Source organism: Oncorhynchus masou, chromosome 22, assembly GCF_036934945.1.
Source record: "Oncorhynchus masou masou isolate Uvic2021 chromosome 22, UVic_Omas_1.1, whole genome shotgun sequence".
Classification (NCBI taxonomy): domain Eukaryota; kingdom Metazoa; phylum Chordata; class Actinopteri; order Salmoniformes; family Salmonidae; genus Oncorhynchus; species Oncorhynchus masou.
This window is the reverse complement of record NC_088233.1, coordinates 15,797,607-15,813,852: the sequence shown is the minus strand read 5'-3', so window position 1 is coordinate 15,813,852 and position 16,246 is coordinate 15,797,607. Positions and strand designations below refer to the sequence as shown.

At 43.5% G+C, this 16,246-nt stretch overlaps 1 protein-coding gene and 1 pseudogene across 1 annotated transcript; one reads left to right on the top strand and one right to left on the bottom strand.

Annotated features, from left to right (window-relative positions):
* Positions 1 to 16,246, top strand: part of LOC135508780 (mitochondrial inner membrane protease subunit 2-like) — a 193,135-nt pseudogene that overhangs the window by 136,067 nt on the left and 40,822 nt on the right.
* Positions 2,866 to 15,499, bottom strand: LOC135509077 (leucine-rich repeat neuronal protein 3-like). Its single transcript, XM_064929396.1, has 2 exons — positions 15,327 to 15,499; positions 2,866 to 8,729 (listed from the first exon to the last, which is right to left on the bottom strand). Exon 2 carries the CDS (start codon positions 8,344 to 8,346, stop codon positions 6,229 to 6,231), a length of 2,118 nt encoding a protein of 705 aa, XP_064785468.1. The 5' UTR covers positions 8,347 to 8,729; positions 15,327 to 15,499; the 3' UTR covers positions 2,866 to 6,228.

The following is a 16,246-nucleotide window of genomic DNA, read 5'->3' as shown; positions in this document are numbered from 1 at the left end:
TACAGATATAACCATGATAGACCTAAATAGAATGCAATTTATTGTATCCTATGGATATAACCACCATACATTTGATATATTTACATTCACATCTTACATACTGTAGAGTCTTCACTCATAATTGCCTTTCATTAGATGTTTCCTGTGTATACACTACTGGTGAAAAGTTTTAGAACACCTACTCATTTGTCACGGTTTTTCTCCTCTTCTGAGGAGGAATAGGAAATATCGGACCAATGTGCCACGTGGTAAGTGTCCATGTTGTTTATTGTAACCGGAACACTGAAACAAAAGTAGAACAAAACGCAACAGTTCTGTCAGGTACTCGCACAAAACAGAAAACAATCACCCACAACTCAAAATGGGAAAACAGGCTACCTAAGTATGGTTCTCAATCAGAGACAACGATTGCTAGTTGCCTCTGATTGGGAACCATACCAGGCCAAACACATAGAAATAGAAAACATAGAACACAAAACATAGAATACCCACCCACATCACACCATGACCGAACCTAAAATCTACAGTCAGGGCGTGACATCATTCAAGGGTTTTCTTTATTTTTACCATTTTCTACATTGTAGAATAATAGTGAAGACATCAAAACTATGAAATAACACAGATGGAATCATGTAGTAACCAAAAAAGTGAAAAAACAAATCAAAATATATTTTATATTTGAGATTCTTGAAATAGTCCCACTTTGCCTTGAAGACAGCTTTTCTGTCATGTCTTGTTATGTCTGTTCCTGTCCTTTCTCTTCACTCTGTCTCTCTCTGCTGGTCTTTTTAGGTTACCTTCTCTGTCTCTCATTCTTCAGCTGTTCTACATTTCCCCTAACTAGCTCATTCACTCTTTCCCCACCTGTTCTCTCTTCCCCTCTGATTAGGTCTCTATTTCTCTCTCTGTTCCTGCTACTTTCAGTGTCTGATTCTTGTTTGTGTTTTTGATACTAGAAGCAAGCTGTCGTCCCGTTTGCTTCCACCTTGTCCTATCCTGTCGGAGTCTGCCTGGCAGGTGCATCCTGCATTATACTACGTTCTTTTGTTCCATTGACTACGTTGGAAGAGGATTTATGCCATTCCTGTTTTTTTATTAAAGAACTCTGTTTTCTGTTAAAACCGCTTTTGGGTCTTCACTCAAGTACATAACATTTTCACACTCTTGGCAATCTCTCAACGAGTTTCATGAGGTAGTCACCTGGAATGCATTTCAATTAACTTCTTAAAAGTTCATTTGTGTAATTTCTTTCCTTCTTAATGCATTTGAGCCAATCAGATGTTTTGTGAGAAGGTAGGGGTGGTATACAGAAAATAGCCACATTAATTAAATGACCAAGTGCATATTATGGAAAGAACAGCTCAAATAAGCAAAGAGAAACGACAGTCCATCATTAAGTTAAGACATAAAGGTCAGTCAATGCAGAACATTTCAATAACTTTGAAATTTTCTTTAAGTGCAGTCAGAAAAACCATCAAGCACTGTAATGAAACTGGCTCTCATGAGGACCGACCGTAACTTATGGAGGAGGAGGTGTTATGGTGTGGGGGTGCTTTGCTGGTGACCCTGTCTGTGATTTATTTATAATTCAAGGCACACTTAACCAGCATGGCTACCACAGAATTCTGCAGCGAGACGCCATCCCATCTGGTTTGGGCTTAGTGGGACTATCATTTGTTTTTCAACAGGACACTGACCCAACACATCTCCAGGCTGTGTATGGGCTATTTGACCAAGAAGGAGAGTGATGGAGTGCTGCATCAGATGACCTGGACTCCACAATCCCCCGACCTCAACCAAATTGAGATGGTTTTGGATGAGCTGAAGCTGGTTGAGAGAATGCCAAGAATATGCAACGCTGTCATCAAGGCAACGGCTGGCTACTTTGAAGAATCTCAAATATAAAATATATTTAGATTCATTTATCACATTTTTGGTTACTATGTGATTCCATATGTGTTATTTCATAGTTTTGATGTCTTCACTATTATTATACAATGTAGAAAATAGTAAAAACAAAGACCCTTGAATGAGTAGGTGTTCTATAACTTTTGACCGGTAGTGTTATTGTTGGTGATATTTTACATTGAAGAGAGGGTGTAATCATGTTTGATGATGAATATAATACTACCGGTATGTGCCACTGACGTCTCAAGTTTTGCGGGAGCGTGCAATTGGCATGCTGAGTACAGGAATGTCCACCAGAGCTGTTGCCGGGGAATTTAATGTTAATTTCTCTACCGTAAGCCGCCTTCAACGTTGTTTTAGAGAATTTGGCAGTACGTCCAACAGGCCTCACAACCGCAGACCACGTATAACCATGCCAGCCCAGGACCTCCACATCTGGCTTCTTCAACTGTGAGATCGCCTGAGGGGGATGGTGGGGGTGCTGAGCAGTATTTCTGTCTGTAATGAAGCCCTTTTGTGTGGAAAAACTAATTCTGATTGGCTGGGCATTTCTGCACCCCTGCCCAGAAATGTACAATTCATAGATTAGGGCCTAATGAATTTAGTGTATTTTAATTGACTGATTTTCTTATATGAACTAACTCAGTAATTGTTTTTGCTCAGTATAAATGAATTAGTGGAGGAGCTTCAGATGTAGCTGCTTTCAGACGTCCATCACTCTGCCCACAGTGTGGGTCTGTACAGCAGTGATGAATGCTTTGGAGAGCTTGCCTGCTTCCTGCTTTTAAAGTGTGTATTGACTCATAAAATACCATTTCCTCCTCCATCGTTTTCTTACAAAAGGCTTTGGTAATTCTAGTACTACTGCAGCTCTGTGAGAGTATTTACATTTCCTGCTTCCTGTGGTGAGCTGCAACTCCCCAGAAAACAAAACACTCACTGATTGGTTGTCATCAGTGTGTTCTCCCTTTGTTGAATGTTTTATTTCTGTTTTATCCAATATGATTTTGTGAAAGAAGGGGTATAAAAGTGAGTAAGGGAGAGCAGTCTTCAACTCCCATTCAAACATTCAAAAACTAATCAAAAGTATAAAAGAACCAATGTTTTCAGTTGTTCATAATCATATCCAGTTTATCAGCAAAGATGAAGTATCCCTGTTTCAGAGTTTAGATAATGATACAATCACACAAAGTCCCAATACAAGATCACAAAAAGTCACCAGTGTGGTTTTATCCTAATGGACCACTGAGTGGGGAAATAATTACTTCAAGCCCCAGGGTGCAGTTTGAGGAAAGCTTGAGAAATGTGAACATTCTTATTTTTATGTCGTAGGCTACTCCAAGCAACGAGCAGGAGGTCTATCCCAAATACAACAGGATAATGGGGAAATATTTCAAAATGGGATGATTTCACACAACCTTTTGTAGAAGAAAGAAAAATAGGCTATTATCTGGCCAAACAAGTTTCAGATGAATTGGGCATTTTAGAAGTGGAAACATTATGAGAGATATTTGTTTACTTCAACTAGAGGTCATTAGGCTATTCAGATGTTTTCCACAAATGAAAATAAACAACAGCAGAAGACTGCACAAAACCCTGTCCTCCGTCACTCTCTGTGACTAAAATGTTCATTTGATTTGCACCACAGCACAGCTTTCTAATTGAGAGTATCTACACCTGCTAATTTAACCGATGTATTGAACTAATATTCTACTTCCTCTGTTGAGTTGTTTGTATTTCTTTAGTTGTTGGGTAAATATTCAAGGATTATACATTTGCCATTCAAGGCTATACACACCTGTATCCCATATTTTCACATAAATCACTGTGTAAAGCTCTGAATTCCCTAAGCAAAGAATTTGTCACCTTCAATGATAATATCCTAATTACAGATGTGCAATCAACCAAATACTGTTCTGTCCTGGCTGGAAGATGATATTAAAAACGACAATTTATTACTTTGCCTGCTAATTTTCCCAGATCTCCCCATGGCTATCATAATGCAATTACAGTATATCATCTGCTGTCTATTTGTCATACAGGGTATATTTCCCTGAGAGAATGATCAGTGGGTTAATCATATCTACACAAGAGGGCGGCCCACCAGTGTTCCTACTGTTATTGGTGAGGGATTGGGTGATTTAACACATCCCCCCGTTCCAATATTAACTTAATTCACTGAAAGATATGGCACCTACATTTTTAACCCCTGTTGATTGACACTGGTGCGCAGAAAACACTGATATCCAAAGGGGTTGAACTTTTTTATTGTTAGGAACAATTTCTTAGTGCTATTACGGCAAGGAATTTTAACAGTTACAATTCCTTGTAATATGGCACGGTGGGAGTTTATGTGAGCAATACTAAATATATGTAACAGTTTCTTTCCTGTTTTTCTCACCATATTGCGTGCCCCCAGGTGGTGCACAAACAATAACAACAGAAGGGCATATTGCCATCGGGCCTTTATTGGAAAATAGCTTTTTTGCATGTGTGAACATTTTACGAGATATTATTTCCTTTTCTCTGAGTGGACTGCATGTTGACATATCATTGGCTCTCATGTGGGGTTATCTGGAGTTCAAACTAGGCAAAAGGAGGAGTAAAAAATGTGTGATGAAACCTCCTTGGAGGTCCTGTCAGTTCTTCTCTGAGAGCTCTCCTTTCAAGTAAGCTACCCTAATGAACCAGGGAATATACTAAAGACTCAAGTTCCCTTAATGAGCATTCTTATCTTGTTGTTATCTTGTTGTGCAATTATCTCACTGTGCAGTCAAATAAAACCATACACACATCTCTAATACCTACAGCAGTACTGTTGTTCCACCTTCAATATGTCGAAACCTGCATCTTGTCTATCCTGTCCCTGTTCATACTGACTTCTAGCCCTAGTAGACACTTTGTCCTCGTTTTGCGCTCCATTTGTCTCCTTCCCCTCTCGGTGGGTGGCGATAATGTAAAGTGCTTAACAAACGAGCCCAAGAGTTGCTGAGCTGTTCCTGTAATGGCATCCGTGTCTCGCCAGTGTCACGGAGGGAAGGGACGCACTGCACCGCGCTCCGGTACTAGCAGCCTCCATGTGTTCTCGCTGACCTATGCACTACCTGCGCTCTAATGGGTCATATTTTAGCTCCCATGGCGGTGACAAATGGCTCCACTCTAAAAGCCCTGTCCAAGGTGCTGAAACTCAGTTGATATATGGCGGAGTCCCTCTGATAAATGCCCCCATCAGTCCGCATGTGACGCCGATTCATCACCTCTCTGAGGTTTATGTTAGGAATCCATATTGGGTTTTAAATGAAAGAGAATATATTGCAATTCAAAGTCATTGGGTTTCTCTGATGCCGCACACACACACACATATAAAGTACCGTGTGTAAAGTTATATACACACACACACTCTCTCTTACTCCCCAGTCATTGCCAAAACACGTCGTCCTGCCTGAGATTGCATTTTAGTAACAATGTTAAAATGTCCGCCTTCAAGGGCAGTCCCAGTAATTGTGTTTGTCTACATCACACTGTTTTCCTTTTGCATGGTTTAGACAGTGATATGAAAAGATTTATGGGATTCATATTTATGAATTATAACATTTTGCATTTCATGGATAGCTGAATGTTATTGATAAAGGAAGCTTAGATTGTTCCTTTCAGAGCATCCCAATATTGTATTCATCCTTGAAGTTGGGTCTTTCGTAATTACAATTTCAAGTAAGTAAGAGAAAGCATTACATTTCGATTAAAATACAATGTACTGTTTTTAATGAAAAAAAATATTTGATCATAAAATTGTTTACATATACACTGTTATTGTCTACTAGTCTAACAAGTTTTGCCCATTATAAACTGTATACGAGTGGTATTTCTTACTTATGGCCCTTGAGTGTTATTTAAACAGCACAGAAAATATTCCTCATTGTGGACCACAAATACATCTCCACAAGGCGTTATAAAGCACAAGTCAATAACCGAGAGAGACTACACAGTCTTTGTGCTGTGCTTTTTGCAGTTGCACTGCATGAATGACCGATCAGTAGCCACGTATATCGCAATCTAGATACCTGTCTGTGCATGTTTTTGCTGCAATGACATAATTTTGTTGTATAAAAGAGTCTGTGGGTCTGGGATTGGCTGGTTACGTATTTATGCGTGAGGGCGCCGGTTTATGGTTCCATGATGTGTTCCAAGTTCCAGGAGTTCCAGAACCCAATACTCTGTCATTGTCATGAAGAGGGCACATGAATCACACATGTCCAACATTCTTTCACCTTGTTTAAAATCCAGAACATTAATTTTCCTGCTCCAAGGCCGTTTCTTTCTTTACATGGAGTTGTCTGGCAAGTCTATTACAGTCACCTTCACCTTGACTCCAGCCACACAGAGTTCTGTGAGAGAAGAGGCGGAGCCGGGGCGGGTGCTAGGACTCAGCATTGACTCAGTTTGGTCCACCATCAACTTCCTGTAAAAGTGTTGGCTTTGCAGAGATGTGTATATGATGGAGCAAGCCACAGCAACCACGATGAAAAGCACAGCACATGCAGCCATCATCACTGTGTCCCACTTCTCACTGCTCTCGATGATGTGAGCCGGTCCCTTTGTGGTGACATTGACACAGTCCCTGTTGTGTCCGATCTGCATGCTCGTGACTTCCACACACACCCGGTACTGGGTGGAGGGGTTTAGGTGGGTGAGACGATACACCTTCACATCGGTTGGTACTCTAGCAGTGTATGCCATGGAGGGATGCTTAGCATTCGCCATTGTGAACCACTTTATGCTGGATATAAGACCACCGTGAGTGTTATCCCAAGACACCGAAACAGAGTTGGGCTGCACTGATCTAACGTCCACATGTAAAGCATTGCCATTATCAGAAGGATGTGGAAAGTATCCATCTACCACCAACAAAACAGACTTGAGGTCTGCACCAACAAGATTGTGAGCAACACAGGTGTACAGCCCTGCCTCAAGCATGGTAGTGTCATAGATGTCAAAGGTCCCCTCTGGATGCATGTAGTACTTATCAGACACGCTGTTGGGCAGGACTCTGTCCCCGGAGGGGGTGACCCAGTATATCTCTGGCTCCGGCTCTCCGAATGCCCGGCAGTGAAGCGTCACCGAGCTCCTTTTCCCAACGCTGACACGATCTGGGAGGCTCCCGGTCGAGATGAGCGGGAGGCAAATCTCAGTCATCTCCCTGAAGTGGACCTTGCGGACGTGCTGGCCCTGGTACTCCGGCGGATCCACGCAGAAGAGGGAATCTGGCTCCATGAAGCGCACGCCGGTCTGGTTCATGTTGATCCAGCGGATGACGCAGTCGCAGCGGATGGGGTTGCTGTGCATGCTAACCTCACGCAGGTTGGGCAGGGAGTCCACAGTGCTGTGGTGCAAGGCGCTGAGGGCATTGCTGTTCAGCATCAGTGTTTCGAGTCTCGGCAACTTGTGGAAGGCATTGGGGTGAATGTAGGAGAGCTTGGGGTTGTTGGTGGCCTCAATCTTGGTCAACTCAGGAAGATTGTTGAGGGCAAAGCTGTCGATGGACACCAGCGCAGGCATGCTGTTGATGCCCAACTCTTTGAGGTGGATCATGTCCACAAAGTCCCCTCTCTGAATCCTCTCGATGGGGTTCTTGTTGAGATCCAGAAACTTCAGGCTCTTGGCTTTCTTCAGAGCGGCCTGTGGCACTCTGTCAAACAGGTTGTCAAAAAATGAAACACTCTCCAGGTTGTCGAGGCCGACCAGAGTGTCATCTGGGATTTCGGAGAGATTCATCCTGGCCAAAACCAAGCTGCGTAGGTTGACCAAGGGCTTGAAGTTCATGTCTGACAATTGAAGAATGGGGTTCTCCCCAATCATCAGGATCTCCAGGCGGGGTAGAGGCTGAAACCACACCCTGTTGATGCCCCTGAGGTGGTTGGAGTTGAGATGGAGCCGCAGGAGCCTCCCTAGCCCTCTAAAGGCACCAGGACTGATGGATGAGATCAGGTTGTGGTTGATGTAGAACTCCTGGAGGTTGTCCAGGGATGGGAGACAGTTGTCTGACAGGGCCTGAACCCAGTTCTCCTCCATGTGCAGTGACAGCAGCTGGGTAAGAGGACCCAGATGGACATCACTCACAGAGGATATGTTATTCTGGGATAAATCTATCTCAGTGATATTAGCCAGGTAATCCAAAGGTTTCTCAACACTGATGATATTGTTGGTCTGTAACAGTAGCACCTGTGTGTCTGAGGGCAGTTTCTCTGGCATTGACGATAGGCCTAAGTCATTACAGTCCACCGTGAGAGCCTCTGTATAAATAGAGCTTGGAGAGAACCAGGGTCGTATCTCACACCGGCACAATGCAGGACAATGAGCAGCGCCCCCCTCCGAGGCCAGAACAAAAGCTGTCAGAGCTAGCTCCGCTAACAAACAAGCCAAGAACGCAGTCTTCTTCATCTTGGCCCCCTATTACCTTGAACTAGAAATGGGTCCTTATGGAGTCAGCTGTTAGCACTGTTAACTTCACAAATAAAGGCTCATTTGTTACCGCAGTGAGACAGAACAGATTTCTGCTGATGCCTGGTCCCTAAAGCTTTGGCCTTTTTGTAGTCGTTGTCTAGTCCTTGGCAGAGAGTAAAAGAGCAACCTTTCTTCAATTTACACTGTGCCAGGTTGTCAGGCAAGTTGGATGTGTGAAGGTCAATGTATCCTTCAGGAAGTCTGTCGGTGAAGAACAGGGAGGGTTGAGGAGAAACGCTCTGGCTTGGCCTGGGGATGGATCACTCTGTCTTCCATCATTATTATCCTCAATCACAGTCACTCATCGTGTCAATTTCCATCTGGGGAGAAAAATATCAGAAAAAATACATTCAGTACTACATGGTATTATTGGGAGACTGTTTCATATATTGACATTTAGGAATATTGAGACATATATTCTATGCTCGTTTGATTTTATTGCTTTCACTTCGCCATCAAAATTCTGAGTTATGATTGACTTGACCTTATATATATTATTTGACAGGTTGGTGGCTAATAAATGTGCGTCCCAAATGGCACCCTTTTTCCTATATAGTGCACTACTTTTGACCAGAGCCTTATGGGCCCTAGTCCAAAGTATAATATAGGAAATATGGTGCTATTTTGGATGCACACAATAGCACTTTGGAGTCACTTAATATCCCTGCAGGGCAAGAGATCTGCCAGAGGATCTGGAATTTTAAACAGCGATCTTGCACACAGCAGTAATACAAATCCCCCCAAAACATTTCCCAAAAACTTTGCATCAAGAACAGTTTGAACAGCTAAAACATTGTGAGCCAGAGCCTATCCCAGTTTTACCATCCACCCTAATTAGCTACATTTCGTCATCCACCCTAACTCTGCCATTGTGAACTATGTATTCACATACACGCAGCAACCGTCGCACTTACACACAACTACCCACAATCACTTCAACTGGAGTATATGACCTCAAGGCATTTTAGATTCTCCCAAAATATCTCTGAAGCTTGCTACAGGTCTTGTTCTGTCTCTTCATCCTCTCCTGCATTATTTATGAGGAGTTGAATCAAAGTGGTTCCTACAGGTGACAGGTCTGTGCCGGGGTTTGCTTATGTCGACTGCACATATTGATGCTTTGATTAATTTGTGACCTTGAGTGCAGAAGCCACGGCTCCGTGTGTGATAGTAGATGAGCTGTCTGTAAGGCTATAAGAGCAGGGCTGCTGATGAAGACTCCCTATGACAGAGCACCGTGCATATATTAGCTTGTTTATGGCAGTCAGTCAACACACACAGGTGGAAACAAGAGGCAAAAATATTTTTGCTGGTCGTTTCTTTTTTTGTGTGCCTCATGTTCTTGTGCTCAGCCATCTGTGTAGGACCTGTGTTCAGATTCTGTCCAAGCTGCTCTGTGCCTGATATTATACAGCACTTGTAATATCCACACACATTTGGTGTTTCATTGCTAAGCTATTTATGTCAAGTGTTGAAAACAATACTTAAGTGTGGTAATGCTAGCTATCATTTGCAACGATCATTTTCAGACTCCTTTATTTCATGGTTACATACAAGGGAATTGGTTTTATTGGCAAGAGATTCCTCCATATGGCCCAGGTGTTAGAGTGTGTAACTATATTATGTAAATATGTTTTTCACAGTAGATCAGAAAAATATACTTAAAAGAAAATATCCCCCATGCTAATAAGGAGAGCAAGTATTAAATTGTAAACTGGATGAGCGATGCTCTCCTGTTTGCTTCCACGAAGCACACGCTAATTTCCCTTTTTATTACTTAAGAGCCTGTTGTTACTTCACTCACATGCCTTCCTCTCATAATTAGATCAAATGGACGTTTGAGTGGTGGTAAATGTTCTTCCAGCATTATGTTAAGTTAATAAAGGATCTTTAGTTGCGGGAAGAATAGTTGAGATGAGGTGAAGATGCATTGGAAAGCTGCTGCTGTTGCTTTGTGATGCTATTTCAATAGAAAGGCTAATCTCCGGCAGGTAGCTAACACTCCTTGCTTGTGTTTAACACGGATGATAACGCCATGCACTTATATAAAGTATTGTCTAGTTGTGTTTAACACGGATGATAACGCCATGCACTTGTATAACGTATTGTCTATTTGTGTTTAACATGGGTGATAACGCCATGCACTATAATATATTTTCTAGTTATTTATCTTATTTAGCTCCCTTAGGGCTTTATTTTCCACTTGTGTTTTTGTTTGATAAGCTGCAGCTGTATCAGCAGAGCACCCATTATTTAATGTATAATTTAACCCCCCCCCCACTCTCTCAAGTAGAAGTTGTGGCCTGGCAATTTTTCGCATGGAATAGCCTTCATAGAATAGGCTGACGAGTTTCAGAAGAAGGTTCTTTGTTTCCTGGCATTTTAAGCCTGTAATCGAACCCACAAATGCTGATGCTCCAGATACTCAACTAGTCTAAAGAAGGCCAGTTTTATTGCTTCTTTAATCAGCACAACAGTTTTCACCTGTGCTAACATAATTGCGAAAGGGTTTCTAATGATCAATTAGCCTTTTAAAATTATAAACTTGGATTAGCTAACACAACGTGGCATTGGAACACAGGAGTGATGGTTGCTGATAATGGGCTTCTGTACGCCTATGTAGATATTCCATAAAAAATCAGTCGTTTCCAGCTACAATAGTCATTTACAGTATTAACAATGTCTACACTGTATTTCTGATCAATTTGATGTTATTTTAATGGACAAAAAAAATGCTTTTCTTTCAAAAATAAGGACATTTCTAAGTGACCCCAAACTTTTGAACGGTAGCGTACCCAACATATTAGTGTCCTTTTTCATACAGTGAAACAGACTCTGTACTGGATGAGAGTCCACGGGCCACAGTGCAGTGTGTTCTTTCCCTCCACCTCCTAATGTAGTGGACATGTCATAAAGTGGTTGCAATTCGCCATGTTTTATTCACTAGCTAGTCAGGCAGCGAGTGACGAGCATGCTGCAGCTACAGTATACAGGGGAAAGGATGTGATGTGCAGCGCGCCATCGCGCCAAGGGGAAGTGACACTCTGACATTCTGCCACATTAATATACCATGGTATTGTGACAGATCTTACTGGTCTTGATGTTGTTAAGCCTAATGAATCTTTGAAAGGTAATAGCTTTTTAGACTACAGAATGAACATTTGCTCTGTTGCTAATCTCTTTAACGTTAATGTGAAAATTAGAATGTAGATGAATGAATGTGCAGTGTCTCTGATACATGTCATGTTACTTCTCAAAGAAATGTGACACAGAATTGGGTTGGGGTAGAGTAGATAGACAAAACAAAGCATGTGTACTTAAAAGCAGGTATGTACAAGAGGCAGTGTGATATAGAAAATGGAGGATGGAAATAGTGGCCATTTAAAAGCTGCTGGGGACAAAGTGGTGTTATATTTGTGCATTTACAGTAGCCCAGTATAGCAACACATCTCTTAACACAGTCTTTTAATCAGTGCCAGAAGTCCAATTCAGTCACATCCTCCACTTTCTCTCGAAAAGCATTAAATGTGCCATCACTTTGTGATGCATCAGTAGAGTTGTTGACTTTTCTAATGTTTAGTAACAGTCTTGTAGTTTGGAGGGCAGGGTGGTGGGGGGGTGAGGAGAGGGAGTGGGAGGTGAGGTGATGGGGTAGGAGGTGAAGTGAGGGGGTGGGAGGTGAGGTGAGATGAGGGGGGGTGGGGTAAGGGGGGTAGGGAGGAGAGGTGAGGGGGGAGAGGTGAGTGGGTGGGAGGAGAGGAGAGATGGTGGGAGGAGGGGAGGTGAAGGGATCAGATGAGGGGAAGTGAAGGGATCGTTGGAGGGGAGGTGATCGGAGGAGGGGAAGTGAATGGATCAGAGGAGGGGAAGTCAAGGGATCGTTGGAGGGGAGGTGATCGGAGGAGGGGGAGTGAAGGGATCAGAGGAGGGGAGGTGAAGGGATCAGAGGAGGGGAAGTCAAGCGATCGTTGGAGGGGAGGTGATCGGAGGAGGGGAAGTGAAGGGATCAGAGGAGGGGAGGTGAAGGGATCGGAGGAGTGGAAGTCAAGGGATCGTTGGAGGGGAGGTGATCGGAGGAGGGGAAGTGAAGGGATCGGAGGAGGGGAGGTGAAGGATCGGAGGAGGGGAAGTCAAGAGATCAGAGGAGGGGAGGTGAGGTGATCGGAGGCGGGGAGGTGGGGTGGGGTGAGGAAAATGGAGTGATGTAAGTGCCCCTCTCTTCTATTGCCCCCCCCCCCCACCTCTTTTATTGATTTACCATTAAATCTATCCAAGATAAATCTGTCCTTTCAACGTGACCTGCTCCCTCGTGTTCCCTATAGCGCTACCGGCTACTATATCACCCTATAGCGCTACCTGCTACAATATGACAGTCTGCTACATGCTGTCATTGCTGCCTGAGCAGCCCACCATGAAAGCCTGCATTAGCTATGCTAGCAACGTGCCTGTCATTAGCATTAGCTGTATGGCTACATTCATTAGGCCAACCCACTGTGTGGTACCCATGCATAATGACATCCCCCTTGCATCTGTTCAACGCCGCCTGCAAATAAACAGCAATTTAACAATTAATTAGGGATCGATGTTAAGCTGTCAACTCCCCCAGGCTTCCTACCAATCCCCTCCTCCTCCTACCTACCCTCTCTCATATGGTCTACTGTCATACACACACACACACAGACACACACACACAGACACACACACACACACACACACACACACACACACACACACACACACACACACACACACACACACACACACACACACACACACACACACACACACAAACACACATAGAGGTATGGTATTCATGTAAACATGACCTGCCTGTTGATTTACAATGTTATTTGTGTGTATGCACCATATAAAAGGAGTTTTGCAGGGTACAGTGAACTCACCACACACATTTTTCACTATGGATTAATCTATCACTATCACAGCTCATTGCATAAATACCAATCGTAATACATTAACTGGTAAAGCATGGGGTGTTAGCTGTCAACATGCCCTTTTCCACAGGCTCAGGTAGGACTAGTTCTGCTGCTCTGACTGTAAAATGCATGGGATTTACTTTGGAAAAAAAACAGTGTTTCAGAATCTGAGTCATACTGTATCTGCTGGGAATGCGTTTTCCCAGTGTATCAAATCAATCTTTGTTTATCCCTTGAATCCATGTGCTACGGTACACCGATATTCTCGTAGTGGGGATGTTGCAGGGTAGGTAGATTGTGTGGCGTGGTTTTCATTTGACTCTTTATTGAGCGAGGATAGTATTGGAAGGAAGTTTTCACCTGAAAAAATACAAAATTGAGCTAAATCTGTCTAAGGTATGTTATACACAGGAGTTTGAGGTTGGCTTGTGAATCTTAAGTCAAGATTTTAGTGACAAACAGAAACCGTCTACTTATCATAAATAATTAATGTTTGATAGTAATGCTATTTCACATTACTGATATTAATTAGCCTGCTGACTTTTTTGTTTGATAGTCTTTTGAGAGATGCACACATTACAGCCATTGTTAATGCATGGAATGGTGTTGAGTGTGAGGTACAGAATCTTGTAGCGATCTATTCCTCTCAAACTTTGTTTCTGTTCAACCAGTCAGTGTGCTTTGCTTTAATGATGTCTGCAGAGTGACATCACAGATTAAACGTGTACACTTTCACTTTTTGTCTGAAGCACCAGTACTGCTTTCTCTTGTGGATTCATCACTCCAGTCCCCACCAGTCTGCATAGAAAACCTTGTGAAAGCAGGACGACCATAGAAGAGGAAGATATGACGACTGCCTCTGTAAATATGTTCGTAGCCAGGGTATTCACCATGATATTGTTGCATTCTTTGCATAGAAATAGACAATTGTATGCATAATTAGGCTAGTTCTTGAAAACAGAATGATGCAGTCATCTTTCTGACCCCGATTTAGTAGCTAACATTGTGACCGTGCTGAATGAGGTCTGCTGCTCACTGCCTCAGTGTGACGTTGTTTAATTATGAACAAGCCTTAAATGCAGCCGGGTGATGGGAGATGGCGAGAAAGAATGAGGGAGATGAGGTGAGGTGAAAGAGAGTGGGAGAGAGATGGAGAGATGGGGGGGGGTGCTGTTCTGGTAAATTAAGCAGGCAGTGGTGGGAATGTATTTTTCCCCTGGTTCGAGGAGAGTTCTCTACAGCCCAGCACTCCAGCTCTGTCTCACCTGGATTCCTTAAAGATGCGGACAACTCCTAAATAAATCCTATTTGAGGTTGGTCCTCTTGGCACACACAGTCAAATAGTGTCCAACTGTAAACGCATACAGTACTTATGTGTTATGATCCATCAGTGAAAACGGAAAGGGGTCTCTTTACCCCAGGCTTATTACTGGTGTACCTCGTTGAGTTCTGGTCTTTTCTATTGATGGCAGATTCCCTGACTTGTCTTCTTTTCTGTTCTATCCCTGACAGACACACAGAGGCGAGTATACTTCAGTTTTGATATTTTTCTCAGATGTACCTGTAGAGCGATCCTGCCGAGATAACACCGCCTTCATTCCACTCCAGCCTGAAAACCACAAATCTCTCAAACCGCTTTCAAAATACACCCTGATGCCAATAACAGGCAGGTCCTTCTCTGAAACCTCTGCAGCCTACATATTCATCCAAACATTTCCTTAAGCAGCAATGACAAAATGCCTGTGTTGGACTCCTCAGCATTTCAATTCCTCAATTCCACCCTCCCACCCCCATCCCCGGCCAAACCTCCCACAAAACTGCAGGCTGTGCCTTCTGCCTTCTTGGCTGCTAACTCCCTCCACACAGACACAGGTTCAACTCAAGGACTACCGCATTGTCACACTGAAAACCAACCCTCTACCACACCAAACAAATACACTTGCCTCATACACACACAGGAGAGAGAGATATATAGAAACTTACCAGTGGAAGTGAGTCCCTTCACACACACCCTCATGCCTGGAACCCACATGCTTTAGAGCAATAGTCCAGCATGACAGTGTGAGACTCAGATCACAGCAGGTTTATCATGTGTATTTCCAAGAACATGCGTCTTCTTCTCCTTTCGTCGCAAGAGAAGCAGAGAGAGAGAGCGCGAAACAGGAGAGGGAGGGAGAGATGGGTAGCTCCAGCTCTAAAACCATTCCACTGTGTGTGTGAGAGAGGCAGATGAAGGGAGAGAGAGAGAGAGAGAGAGAGAGAGAGAGAGAGAGAGAGAGAGAGAGAGAGAGAGAAGAAACAAGAGAGGGGAGGGAGAGATAGGTAGCTCCAGCTCTGATATCGTTCCACTGTGTGTGTGTGTGTGTGTGTGTGTGTGTGTGTGTGTGTGTGTGTGTGTGTGTGTGTGTGTGTGTGTGTGTGTGTGTGTGTGTGTGTGTGTGTGTGTGAGAGAGAGAGAGAGAGAGAGAGGGAGAGAGGCTGAGAAAGAGGCAGAGAAAGGCTCTCTTGGTTGTGTGTGTGTGTGTGTCTTTGCTTGCTAAAGACGCTGGGTGCAGAGCAGAGCGATAGGGTGGGGGCTGTTCTCTGTCTATCCCTCCTTTTCTCCAGCGCAGTTAGAAAGCAGATCACTCAGCTGATCAACAATCACTCTGCTCCGGTGCTGCCAGCTCCACCGTCATTAATAACACATACACACATACACACACAGTCCAATCCCTCTTCAGATCGCAGGCTCTGTTCTTGGAGCTGCTAGTAATTCTGATTGGCTGAGCAGGCTGTCAATCAGTCATGATCCCCTGTATCCCTGAGGGAGAAGGAGGGAGGAAGAGACTAAATGTGTGTGTATGTGTGGGATAGAGTAGGAGGAATGGAGTGACAGAGAGAGTGTGTATGTGTCTGTGTGT